Source organism: Arachis duranensis, chromosome 5, assembly GCF_000817695.3.
Source record: "Arachis duranensis cultivar V14167 chromosome 5, aradu.V14167.gnm2.J7QH, whole genome shotgun sequence".
Classification (NCBI taxonomy): Eukaryota; Viridiplantae; Streptophyta; class Magnoliopsida; order Fabales; family Fabaceae; genus Arachis; species Arachis duranensis.
The window spans coordinates 90,950,768-90,964,860 of record NC_029776.3 but is presented as its reverse complement, the minus strand read 5'-3'; the positions used below and the strand labels follow the sequence as shown (position 1 = coordinate 90,964,860).

Below are 14,093 nucleotides of genomic sequence, written 5' to 3'. Positions count from 1 at the left end.
CTCTCTCCCCCCCTTCTCTCTCTCTCTCTCTCTCTCTCTCTCTCTCTTCCCCCTTCTCCTTTTTTTATCTCTCTCTCTCTCCCTCTTTTCCCTCTCTCTCATTTTGTTTCTCTCTTTCTCTCTCTCTCTCTTTTACCTTTTCTCTCTTTCTCTCTCCTATTTCTCTCTTTCCTCCTTCCCTTCTTTCTCTCTCCTCTTCTTTCTCTTTCTTCTCCCTCATCTCTCTCTTTCTCCTCTTTTTTCCCTTCTTTTTTCTCTTTTTTCTTTCTCTCTCAACCTTCTCTCACTCTATATCCCTCTTCTCTCTCTCCCTCTTTTCTCCAAAACAAGAGAGAGAAGGAGAGAGAGAGAAATGAGAAAAAAAGAGAGGAGAAGAAAAAATAGAAAAAAGAGAGAGAAGAGGAGGAGGAGAGAGAAAAAGAGAGAGAAGGGAGAAAAAGAAAGAACACAGGAGAAAGAGAGAGGAAGAGAGAGGGGGAGAGAAAGTGAGAGAGACAGAGAGAAAGAGAGAGGTAGAGAGAGGGGGAAAGAGAAAAGGAGAGAGAGATAAAGAGGAAGAAGGATAGGGGAGAGAGAATGAGAGAAAGGGATAGAGGGAGAAAAGGGAGAGAGAAAGAAAGGAGAGAGGGAGAAAGAGGAGGGAGAACGATCCCCACATGATGCAAGATCGTAACTTCCGTTATATCCATTCCGAGAGAGAGAGAGAGAGGGGGAGAGAGAGAGAGAGAGAGAGGGAGAGAGAGGGGGGGGGAGAGAGAGAGAGAGAGAGAGAGAGAGAGAGAGAGAGAGAAGCGGAAGAGTGAGAGGGGAAGGAGAGAGAGAAAGGAGGGAGAGAAGAGGAGAAAGAGAGGAAGAGTGAAAAAAAGAGAAAAAGGGAGAGAAGGGAGAGAGAGAAAGAGAGAGGATAAGAAAGAGAATGTAAAATCTAATTTTATATATGTTAAGAGAGAGAGTGTGAAAGAGAGAGAGAGAGAGAGAAAGAGGTAGAGAAAGAGAGAGAGGAGGGGAGAGAAAAGGAGAAGAAGGAGAGAGAGAAAGAGAGGAAGAGGGATAGGAGAGAGAGAGAATGAAAGAAAGGGATAGAAAGGGAGAAAAGGGGGGAGAGGAGGGGGAGAGAGAGAGAGAAAGACGGGGGAGAGGGAGAGGGAGAAGGGAAGGAGAGAGGGGGAGAGAAAGGGAGAAAAGGAGAGAGAGTGTGAGAGAGAAAAAATGTAAAAACTAATTTTATATACGTTAAAAGTTAAAATTAGTTTTAGCTTATAAACTAGTTTAAACTGTTTTTTTTAATTAAAATTGGTTTTATTTTTAGAGCAATGCTAGGGGCCAACAATTTTTGTGATTGTTAGCCATCAACTAGCCATCAATGATGATTTGATGGTGTGAGATTGGTATGAGATTTCATCCAATGGTTCACCTTTCTCTGTTGATTACATGTTGGCCAAAATTCAATAAAACTGCTAGTTCTCTAGACTTTTTCTTATTTTTATGAACTGATTTAAATTGATACACTATATTGTAAACTAATTTAAAATTAATTTTTTATTTGACAAAATAATTTGGTTCAATTTTTAAACCATTTAAAATGATTTAATACAGTTTCAGTTATAAAAAAATTGAACGATAAACCCCTCTGCCAGCAATGTCAGGCCTTGGACATATCGGCTTGTCGCAACGGCAGGTGCTTATACCAAGTGACTGGGTTTGAATAATCTTTCGGGATCAATTTTATTTACTCAATCTTAATAACAATCTTATTAATAGTTATAGAGAAAATCCAATCGTCTTGGTGTAGGGCCGTAAAGATTACAATTCTATTTGTGTTTGTCCTACATGGGAATTAAAATTTGAGGCAAAAATTGTAGGAAAGGCAGAAAAGAACAACAAAATAAGAATTCAAAATGACGTGTCAGCATATTAACAATTCAAATAAAATTCAGTGTGCACCATACCTTTTGTGCACCAAACCTCCATCACCCACAAAAAAAAATCAGTTTGGTAACGACAAAAACGAAAACATTGTAGTGTTTTCAGTTTTCACACCGCATTTGAGGATCTTGAACTAGAACAAAAACCAAACCCTGCTACTGTTAATTAGGTGTCAACCACACATAGAGCACCCAAATGGAAGCTGCATTAAGCAGTCCACTTGCTCTTTCACCCAACCATGTTTTCAATGCATCTAATCCCGGTACCATTCCTTCCGTTATTGTTGTTTTTGGCATATTGTTTGTGTTTACCACATTTTTGAGTTCTTAGCTGACTATATTATTTGTTCTTACTTCTGGGATCAATCTTAATTATGATCAAGTAAGAGGGTTTATATGTTAATTTTTGCAATAACAGGAGATAGAAATTATGGGTTCAGATATAGCCGAAGTCGGAGTGTTGTAATAATGAGTGCGGCAGGGGCAGTAATAGGGAAAGGTGGCGGGGTGTTGGACAGACCAACCATAGAGACAACTTCGCCTTCTCGTCAATCTGAGTTTGATTTGAGGTAACAATAACTTAGCAAGTAATAACCTTCTCTTGATCACTTATGCTTCCTTTTATTAGAATCGCAATACCTCCTGTTATAAGCTTAGTCTTTTGGGACAAGTGGTTTTAGTAAAATAGTATCAAGAGTTTTTATCACCTAAAGATTTAGATTTGGATCCTTATTATTTAGAATAAAAGAATTTCAACATAAGAAAGAGGATAAAAGTCTATGCAAAACCCACACACAAACTCCAAAAAACCTCTTGTGTAAAGAAACGTTGTTAGAGAGATATATAGCCATTCATGGTTTTTCTCTTTTTGGCTTAAATTTTTAGGACAAGTGGTTTCATCGTAGTATTGGTATTGCTTGACTACCCTCATCTTTAGAATTCAATGGACTTAACATTTGGTCCATTGTTATGAGAAACTATAAGAAAAAGTTGTATCCTCACTGACGACTATAATTTTCGGTACTGTCAAGGAACTTTGACCCCATTTCTAGTTCATACAAATATAGAACTAATTTACTTGTTAACACGACTTTCATAGTTTGGAATTCCATATACCATAGAAGAGGGGTATTCTTTTGCCCCATTGTTTTGCTACAATGGCGATAATAAGGTTTGAACTTATGACTTATGCATATTATTGCGGCAGCTATTTGTGTTACACACTGTTGTATAATTCCTTTCCTGATCCATTTCTTTATGTTCCTCCAGCTTTCAATCTTGTTTTCATTTGATGTTTTGAGGGCAGGCTAAAGGAATGCAAACTGTGATTTTGCTTTTATATTTGAATTTGATTTTTGTGTCTTCATTTTACTTTGGTAATAGACCATTTGAATGATGAAACTTAGGTACTTACTACAACTATTGTTCAGAGTTTAGGCCTTGATCAGTTCCTTAGATTTACTGAAGGATGTGTTGCAATTAAAAGTAGGGCCTAGTTGAAGTTTAGTTTCAAACCTGTGTTTGTTTACTTGAACAACTCTGATGAAGCCAATACATATATTAAACAACTTTAATTTCTGGTCTTATGTAAATGGCATAACTTTGATTGCTGGTCTAATGTAAATAGCATATTGATAGGAGTAATGATATAGCATCATAAAAGTCGTCCTAAACGTCCTCCTAAATTCTAAATGAAATAGGTCTTCTCACTTTTTTAAAATCCTAGAAAGCAATCGATTGTTCATTTAGTCGTCTAAGAGGATAAATAAAAAATTTGTCCAATGGTAATAATGGTGGTGTGTATGAGTAAAGAATCCGTTGAAAGCCTTTTGTACTCACTCTGGTTTCTGTCTATTTTTGCGAAGGACCACACCATCTCTAACAAAAAATAAATGACCAGTATGTCTTAAAAAGTTAAATGATTAGGAGCTGCGTTGTCATTTATCTTTTGTTAGAGATCGTGTGGTCTTTCGTGAAAATAGATAGAGTTGGGTTGGACATTTACTCTTTTATCTGTCTAATTAAGTCTTTTTATGACATAGATTATGCCTTCATTCTTTTTTGTTTTCTGTCAAACCTTTTTTAAGAGGTTTTCTATCTTTGTTTCTGAGAACTGAGAAGAGTAAAGGCATATAATTTCAAATCCAAAAATAGAACCTCGAATGAATGACGCATGTTCTCTACCAGAAAATCGCGAAAAACATCCCCGCCTTACAGAGTTTTGCTGCACAATGACAACTACAACAAGCGTGAATACGTCGTGCAAGTTCTGATGAAGGTGATACCCGGAATGACATTAGACAATGCAGTTAACATCATGCAGGAAGCGCATTATAACGGCATGGCAGTGGTGATCGTGTGTGCTCAAGTGGATGCTGAAGACCACTGCATGCAATTAAGAGGAAATGGGCTCCTAAGTTCAATTGAACCAGCAGATGGTGGTTGCTGATTAGATTACCATCTATAAATTGGATCATATAGTTTCATTGTTATAATGTCCATAATGTCCACATTTCCAGTTATTAAGGAATAGTTGTATAGAAAATTAGTGAGACTAAGCAAGAAAGGGATAGTATTAGATACTGTTGTACTTGTTATGCAGGACATACACTGCTTCCATCCATATATGGAAGCATTATTTATATTTAAATGGCCGTATATATATAACATAATTCTGCTACCATTTCATTGTTTTGCCTCCCTTGAAATTCATCTATGAATTGAAAATGTAAGCATAGTAATTTGAAGGCCTATGTTCATTAATTTATGCAAAGCTTATGATCTACTGAAATAGTCTAGAAAAAAAAAAAAGAAAAGAATTACATTAATTACACCAGAAATTATATCTCTGGCATGCTGCTATTACATATTTTCACCATCTTTATCTTCATCCTTTTTTCATTTTGTGGTGGTATGTACTAGGTGTGAGGTACTAATGAATATTCCAAAACTATTTGACGATAAAAATTTTGAGTGGAATTCTAACTATAAAAGTGTATTGAGTAGTTTTGTCAAATTAACCAAAATATTTGATGAGTATCAAATTATTTTATATCTTTTGACTTTTACTTCTAGAATTGTAAAAATATTCAAATCTTTTATAATAAAAAAATGATAATTTACTCTCATGGAGATAAATGAATTTTGCATTTGGGCAAAGCAACATAAGTGTCATATGGGTTTTATTTAGAGACTAATTTCTCACAAATCTGAGTTTTATTTAGAGATTTGTCGCTAGTCAATTAATTGTTGTGCTATGTATACAAGAATACATTCAAACTCTTATACTTACTTAAGTTGATGAGGAAAAATGATATCATCAATTATGGAAGCTGCAATATCACTCTTTTTTTTTGTCGTTATACCGTAACATACACTAACCATGCTAAGTGTACACTAAAATCAGCGACTAGTATAGAATATACATTGAAATACAAAATACATATTAAAAATGAATTAAATTACATATGTATTTGTATAAAAATCAATAATAACTAATTTTAATAATTGATTTTAATGTACAAATAATATATTTGAATATAAACACCTCTTTTTCCTTTCCCATGAGTTCTTTATAATCACTGCTAGCATAGCTATATTTTAAACCTTGATGCACTTTCTTTCTAGCAAGGCATATGCCAGGCCTTGCAGTGCCAATATCAGTCTTCTTTTTTTTTTGGACAGTAATATCAGTCTTCTAAGTATCATGGATAAAGTTTTTAGCTGAGAATTGAGCCTATAGGTTCTGCGGAAGAATCTTGTTTTTGGATATGACTCTGACGAAGATTTATTTAGGGTGTCTTTGTGTCATAGCCCAAAATATAAGCGAATTGGAAGTCCGGTCTCTTTTCCCAACTCTTTCCTTAAGTTGGGTTTTGTAGAAAAGGGCAAAATGGGTTTTAAAGAAAAACAATTGTCCCTTCGGGGACATCCGATAAAAAAAAAAACTCTTTTTAACTTCAGATAAAAACCTTAAACAACACATCTAACTCAAAATTAAAATTATGTGGTCCAGACTGCAGAATCAAACTTTAAAGACGGTGTGTTTGGAGTAGATTTCATATCCTAAAGCTTAAGGTCTAAACCCTTAAATCACCAAAAGGTCAATATTGCTTATAAAAGAGTGGCAATATTGCGGTTATTGCCTCTTGAAGCAGCCACACTAAGGACCAATTTGTGGATAAAGATTCCTCTTCAGTATAAATATGTAATGTATGATAAAAAATTAAATAGAATAAAAACACCCTTTCTTTTTGTTTTTCTTGACGAACTCTTTTATTCTGAAGAAAATATTTTAGCTTTGGCACAGAAAATGTGCAGTTTATCCACTTTTACGATTGAAGTAAACAGTGTTAATTTTGATTCAAGATTTGTAAAATACTCATGATGCTTAACTCACCCATGTAGGATTTTTAAAAGGAGCTACCCAGATTCAAGCAATTACTACATTCACGCCCATGAAACCAAAAAATCCTTGTCCACTACTTTCGAGTTTTGAGCCCATTTACTTCAATGGTCCTTCTTTTCCAACTACAAATGTTATTGCTATCATAGCTAAGCTACCTACTCTTGCATATCAAGGAGTCGCATGAGAGAATTCAGTGCCCCATGCGTATAAAACAATACGGAAATTTTTCGAGGAATAAATTTTTAAAAAATCTTTATTAACTAAATCCTACCTAATTTGGTCAAAATCTTGGAATTCCATTTGATTTTACTGCTATACTCCTCGTTTTCCTTTATTATTATTATTATTATTATTATTATTATTATTATTAGTAGTAGTAGTAGGGTGTGTTTAGCAAACCCGTCTGAGAAGAAAAAGCACGTTTAAGCTTATTGAAAGTTTCATATTTTTGTTTGGCTAATTTTTAGTTTGGCAAACGCAAAAGTAATTTTGTATTTAAAACCACGTTTACCAGAAGTAATAATTTCTAGTTTCTGCGTTTCACCAACGGGCTTTTAGCCATTTACCCTCAACATCTATTTTTCCTTTACCAATTTTATCCTATAGATATGTTACTGTATTATGTATTATTTATGGAATTCTTATTAGGTGAATTGACCTTCTTTTCTTGTTATTTCTCTTTATATGAGCTCTTTTTTTCTATTATTTATTATTTTTATTTGACATTATACATTCTTATAATTATGATTTTTGTATATTATATTTATTATTATCTTTTTATAATATGATTTATTTATTCTATTAGGTAAAGTAAATTAAACAAAAAAATTAATCATAAATAATAATAATAATAGTAAAAAGTTATAATGTACTAAAAAAGAGTACTAAGAGAACTAAAAATATACTATATAAAATACATTATCAAAAACTTTTAGATTTGTTTTTATTACTGTCAAGATAAATATTTAATTTTATTATTTTTAATATTCTTTTTTATAATTATAATTCTTGTATATATAGTTTTTTATTGTAATTTTTTTATAATATAGATTATGATCCTATTAAAAAAGACAAATTAAATAAAAAATTAATTATAGGTATTAATAAATCATACACGTTAGATTCAAAAATAATATTAAGAATAAAATTATTAAGAGTATTAAACTGAAAATACGATGTAAAAAAATACTAAATTAATATTTTTATGTTAATACTTAAAATTTTAAAAAATATAACATATTTAATTATTAAAAAATTATTTAAGTTGATGTCTATTTTAGTAATTTTTCATCTAAAAATGATTTTGAGTAGTGTATTCCAAACCATATTTATTTTACTATAATCCATTTTGATATAAAGATGGACAAACATAAATCACTTCAATACAAACTTACTTTTCATCAAAATTAAGTTTGCAAAATCAATTCTATATAAACTCCCGTTTATAAACTGAAATCCAAACACACACGTAGTAGTAGTGTTTTTTAGTAGTTAAACTTTTATAATTAGAAAACTTTTTAGCAAAAAGTAGTCAAGTTTAATTTGATTAATTTTAAATTTAGCAAATTTTATTAACATTTAATTAATTAACATTATTTAATATTTTAAAATCATATTTTAAAACAAAAATTATATAATTAATTTAAATAAGGTTTAATTACTTTATTAGTTTCTATAGTTTCGCGAAATTTTTAATTAGGTTTCTATACTTTTTTCCTTTTAATTGAGTCCTTACACCAAATTTTTTTTTTAATTTGGTCCCTACACTTTTTTTTCTTTTTATTTAGGTCAATATACCAATTCTTTTTTTTTAGTTGGGTCCCTATAAAATTAAGTCAATTACTACTAAGAAGGATTTAATTGAAAAAAAAATTTAGTGCAGGGACTCAATTAAAAAAAAATATATATAGGGACCTAATTTAAAATTTCACGAAACTATAGAACCAACAGGCTAATTAAACCTTTAAATAATAATACACTAAACTCAATATAAATATAGAATTAAAATTTTGTGTTTTTATTTTTTACTTAAATGATGGTTGTGCATGTAAAATGCACTTTTGTTTAGTTATTTCTTTTATCAACTTTTTTTTCACAAATAAACAGATTGATTCAATTGAAACCATAGATGTTTATATTATAACTTTTATTTTAACCTCATATTTAGTTTTAATATTGATAATATTCATGTTGAATTTAGTATTTATTAGTTTAAATTAAGTATTTAATTCTAATCTATAATTGTGTATATTTAAATAATATTAAATAATAACTATTCAAAAAGTTTGTTAAACTTAAAATTAATTTTAAAATACTTTTGTTAAAAGCGCTTTACTAATAAAAATTTCCAAAACATTACCCAAAATAAAAAAGAAAAAAGACTTATGATCTGACTCATATTTTAAAACTTTTTCTAACTTCTTTTTCAGGCATATTCTACCTATTTTCATTCTTTCATCATTTCATATTATCTTAACGCACCCCAAACCAATCTTTTCATATATTAGCTAGCATGAACAATATAGAAAGGGTAGACTAATAGCATATTAGCCAACAAACTTTTGCTAATACTTGTTTATAGCATCAAAATGGATAGGGAGAACAAGAAATCTTCCCGTGAGCAAATAGTTTTAGTCAAATAGACTTTTAATTGTTTTTTAAATGGTGTTGTCAAATATAATTTTTTATTCTATAATATTTCTTTTGTCTTATAAAATGTTTGATGAAAAACCACATTTGATAATACTAATTTGTTGATGAGGTTCAAGATTTGAATATTCAATATTATAAACACAGTAATACTTTACTAGCTAGTATAGTAAACAATTTGTACATCTATTCTGGGTTAATTAACTACTCAAACTATGGTTTGCTGGGTGAGTTTTAAAAAAAAATTTTCTTTTTTTGAATTATCTTTTTTTTAAAAATCTTATAAAAAAATAAAATTAATTTTATGTTTGAATATTTTATAAAAAAATATTTTTATTTATCAATTAATCTATTAATTTAATGACATTGAAACAAATTAAAGTTTTACATTTTTGTTTGTGAAAGGCTTTTAAAAAAGAATACTCCATCGATTACAAACGCGGCACAGAAATTAATCTGCATTGAGAATAGACTGTTTGAGATTTTTTCTTTCCTTCAAGATACTTTGTTACTTAGTACTTAAAACTTAAAAGCGAGGCCACATACCAAGATGACACATTCTTTTCACGAAAAAAAACTTAAAAATCTTAATTCATCTTTTTAATTATTTTTCATAATTTTTAAATAAAAATATTAATTTTTTTATATTTTATATTTTTGAATTTTAATTCTTTTAAATATTTAAAAAATAAAAAAAAAAATTAAAACTTCCAAGCATTACTCTATTTTTGCTTCCTCAATTAATTGAATTGGTTCCACAATTCTTATCATAATTAGAAAAACCACATTTCTTTTGGTTCCACAATTCGGATCATAATTAGAAAAACCACATTCCTTCTAAACTATTCAGAATAAAGTGATCACGAAATATTGCTGGCAGCTATATTTACGATAATCTCTGCTTGACTTATTTTAGGATTGATTCATTTCAAATGCACCATCTTATAATATTAATGAAAATGTACACTATCTTTATTCAGAAGTACCCTGATGATTTCCGGTTAAGACGACAAAATATTTTCTCTTATCAGAACAAGTTTTTTGTTTAGTTAGTTTGCTTAATAAACTCGAAGACTATAATTATTTTGTACCTAGAAAATAAGGCTAAAATAATTATTTACATATAAACAAATATTTCTTGTATAAAATTGACTACTTTTAATGCATTAATAATTTCAAACATTAAAATCTTTTTATATTTATGAAAAGGGTGCAGTATTATTTTGATCTTTAATATTTGAAGTAAATCTTATTATTTTAGTTTTTAAGGTTTTGATCGTCTTATTTTTATTTTAAAACGTTTAAAATAGCATCAATATTATGATTATTAACCTATCGTCGAATCTATTACTAACACATAACAAATTAATGTATTATGAATAATCTTTTTATTAAAATTATATTTACTTAATTTCCTCTCTCATTTTTACCCTCTTAATAAGTCTATATCTTTTTTTTCTTTTTTTTTTCTTTAATTTTTTCTTGAAAAATTAATAATATAAAAGAGAAAAAAAAGAGAATAGAAAAATGAAATTTAAACTTGATAAGAGGATAAAAATAAGAGAAAGAGGTTAGGTAAAAATAATTTTAACAAAATTTATTAATAGTACATTAATTTTGTTAATTGTTAATAAAAAATTTGATAATAAAATAACATTAATATCATTTTAAATATTTTAAGGGAATAAAAAAATGAAATTTAAACTTGATAAGAGGATAAAAATAAGAGAAAGAAGTTGAGTAAAAATAATTTTAACAAAATATTATTAATAATATATTAATTTTGTTAATTGTTAATAAAAAATTTAATAATAAAATAATATTAATATTATTTTAAATATTTTAAAATAAAAATAAGATGATTAAAATATTAAAAATTAAAATAGAATTTACTCCAAATATAATGAGCAAAACACTATTTTACTTTGTGAAAATATCTTAGTTACTAAGTTTTTTGGAATGATATTTAACAAAATCTAGAAAAAGAAAATTAGTACTATCGGATAAAAAACTGTTTTTCTTCTCAACTACCAACTCCAACATTAATTAAACAAAACTAGTTAATGCATTTAACTACCACCTGCAGTAGTGATTTATTTGTGCATAGGAAAAATAAATTCCAGCTATTTTTTTATATACCATTTATTATTTTTTAGTTATTTTTACGTGAGTAATTATCGTATAATAAATAGTGTGATCTTAATGTTAATATAAATATACCATGAATACGTCTTTACCATAGCAATTTGGCAATAGAAACAAAATTTGCAATTTGCGTTCTACGATGCCGAAATAGTTGCATTCCCGGAACCCCATTCTAACTTTACCTTTTTCATCGTAGAGAATTACCCTCGTTCAACAACCAAGTTCGCTCTCGCTTTAACCCTCTATCTCTCACTCGCTCTTTTGAAACCCATAAATCCAAGCACTTCACTCCCAAACAACACCACACCCCCCAAACTAAAAAGAAAATGGCTTTGAATCTGAAGCCATCGTTTCTTCTACTCACTTTAGCATTTTCCCTCACCATTTTTTCTTTTGTTCCTACTCCTACTTGTTCACGCGCCTCACCTTCTGAATTCGCCACCACAGTTCTAGACCTCTCTGCTTCACTCCACCAAGCCCAACAAGTCCTTTCCCTTAACCCTCAGCTTCTAGAAACTTCTCTTCAACAAGAACAAGAAGCACAAATCAACCCAACTTCCACTTCTTCGTCTCAATTCTCTGTTAATCTACACACTAGAGATTCACTCTTCAATGCCAAGCACAAAGACTACAAGTCCCTTGTCTTGGCCCGACTCGCCCGCGACTCAGCCCGAGTCGACGCGCTCAACCTCAAGCTCCACTTTGCCCTCAACAACATCTCCAAATCGGACCTTCACCCCACCCAAACAGAACTCCTACCCGAAGACCTATCCACTCCGGTGGCCTCCGGCACCAGCATGGGCTCCGGGGAGTACTTCACGCGTGTCGGCGTGGGCCAACCCTCAAAGCCTTTCTACATGGCACTCGACACTGGAAGCGACGTTAACTGGCTTCAGTGCAAGCCCTGTTCTGACTGCTACCAACAATCCGACCCGGTTTTCGACCCGACATTATCATCTTCTTACAGCCCACTAACTTGCCAGGCACAGCAGTGTCAGGCCTTAGACGTATCGGCTTGTCGCAACGGCAGGTGCTTATACCAAGTGAGTGGGTTTGAATAATCTTGTTTTATGAGTAATATTACTTAAAAGATATGAAAAAAATGAAAGAAGCTGATTCAGATTCATTACAGGTTTCATATGGCGATGGCTCTTTTACTGTTGGTGAATACATGACGGAAACTGTTTCTTTTGGCAACTCCGGATCAGTGGCCAAGGTTGCAATGGGCTGCGGCCATGATAACGAGGGCCTGTTCGTGGCTGCTGCAGGTCTGATCGGGCTTGGAGGCGGGCCTTTGTCTCTGACTTCGCAGATCAAGGCAACGTCCTTCTCCTACTGCCTCGTGGACCGCGACTCGCCAAAGAGCTCCACGCTCGAGTTCAACTCGCCTCGACCCGCTGACTCGGTCACTGGAGCACTTCTCAGGAACCAGAAGCTCGACACCTTCTACTACGTGCAGCTCGCTGGAGTCAGCGTCGGCGGACACATGATCTCCGTTCCGCCTGAGACGTTTGCGGTGGGCCAGTCCGGAAGTGGAGGGATCATTGTGGACTGCGGAACCGCCGTGACTCGGCTCCAGACTCAGGCCTACAACTCGGTTCGCGACGCGTTCAGAAGCATGACTCGGAACCTGCGTACCACGAACGGGTTCGCGATCTTCGACACGTGCTACGACTTGTCGTCTTTGCAGTCTGTGGATGTTCCAACGGTGTCGTTTCATTTCGGCGGAGGGAAGTCGTGGCTGTTGCCGGCGAAGAATTATTTGATTCCGGTCGACGAGTCGGGAACTTATTGCTTCGCTTTTGCCCCTACGACGTCGTCTATGTCTATCATGGGAAACATACAACAACAGGGGACACGTGTCAGCTTTGATCTCGCTCACAACTTAGTGGGATTCTCACCGAACAAGTGCTAGATTGGGCTTTTTACATATATAACCCTAAATTTCTTGCAATATTATTATGTTATAAATTATTATTAACTATTAAATTAAAATTATATAGTAGTATAAAATATAAATGTTGAGAAGGGGGGAAATTGTCGAAATGTGGATAGCTTTGTATTTTTATGATTATGGGCATTTTGTAGGGAAGGATATAAGTGTAACTATGGCCATGCCTCTTGGATTGTAGGGTTTGTTAGTTATTTGTGGGTGGTGGAAGGGTCCCACCTAAATAAATTTGAGAGGAGGGTTGTGCCGGTGGGTTGGTGTGGGTCATAAATTAAGGGAGGGCATGTTTGGATCAAATTAAATCTCTTAGGAAAAAAGGGTCTGGAAATGTATACTCATCGGTGCCATGTGTTTGCAAATTTGTGCAAGCCATTTTCTTAAGATTGAAGTTAATGATATATGGTTAGTATAGTTGATGGATGATAGTAGATTCTTGTTATTATAGTTTGTCGTACTGATTATAAAGGATTTGCATGTATGCCACCTGGCTAACAACATGAAAACGATATGATATTAAACTTCACATGGCTCGTGAAAGAGATAAGACATAAGCTGGTATCTATTTGGTATTTTAGATGGAAGAAAATGATGGATGTTTGTCTCTTAATTCCTATTTAATTCTAAGTTGTTTATTAGTCTTAGATCTCTGCCTTTGCGTACGTGTGACAGAGTCCTATATGTTTGTATTTAATAATGTTTTCTACTTTCCCAAAACTTAGTTAAATTTTTATATTTTGAATATTTTTTAATTTATAAATCTAATATATGTTTTTAGAAAAAGGTACAAGATAGATAAATTTTATATAATATTAAGCAGATAAAGAATATAAAATCTATGGTTTTTTTTCATATTTCATTTTAAATCATTGTTGAAATTTCGTTGTTATACATTATCTTTCAACTTATTATGCAATGGAAATTAAGGAAAGAAATTTTTTTAATTTCACACTAAGAAATTGAAAATACTTTTTTCCTATTTCAGTTTTGTAATCGTTATCGTCAAAATTCACTGCGA

General features: G+C 31.8%; 2 protein-coding genes across 2 annotated transcripts; both read left to right on the top strand.

Moving 5' to 3' along the window:
- The first annotated feature begins 1,972 nt into the window (after positions 1–1,972).
- On the top strand, positions 1,973–4,608 carry LOC107490438 (ATP-dependent Clp protease adapter protein CLPS1, chloroplastic). Its single transcript, XM_016111221.3, has 3 exons — positions 1,973–2,188; positions 2,344–2,494; positions 4,113–4,608. The coding sequence occupies exons 1-3, from the start codon at positions 2,122–2,124 to the stop codon at positions 4,372–4,374; spliced, it is 480 nt and encodes a 159-aa protein (XP_015966707.1). The 5' UTR covers positions 1,973–2,121; the 3' UTR covers positions 4,375–4,608.
- A 6,621-nt stretch (positions 4,609–11,229) lies between these two features.
- Positions 11,230–13,503, top strand: LOC107490437 (protein ASPARTIC PROTEASE IN GUARD CELL 1). Its single transcript, XM_016111220.3, has 2 exons — positions 11,230–12,170; positions 12,260–13,503. Exons 1-2 carry the CDS (start codon positions 11,454–11,456, stop codon positions 13,040–13,042), a joined length of 1,500 nt encoding a protein of 499 aa, XP_015966706.1. The 5' UTR covers positions 11,230–11,453; the 3' UTR covers positions 13,043–13,503.
- The last annotated feature ends 590 nt before the right edge of the window (positions 13,504–14,093 follow it).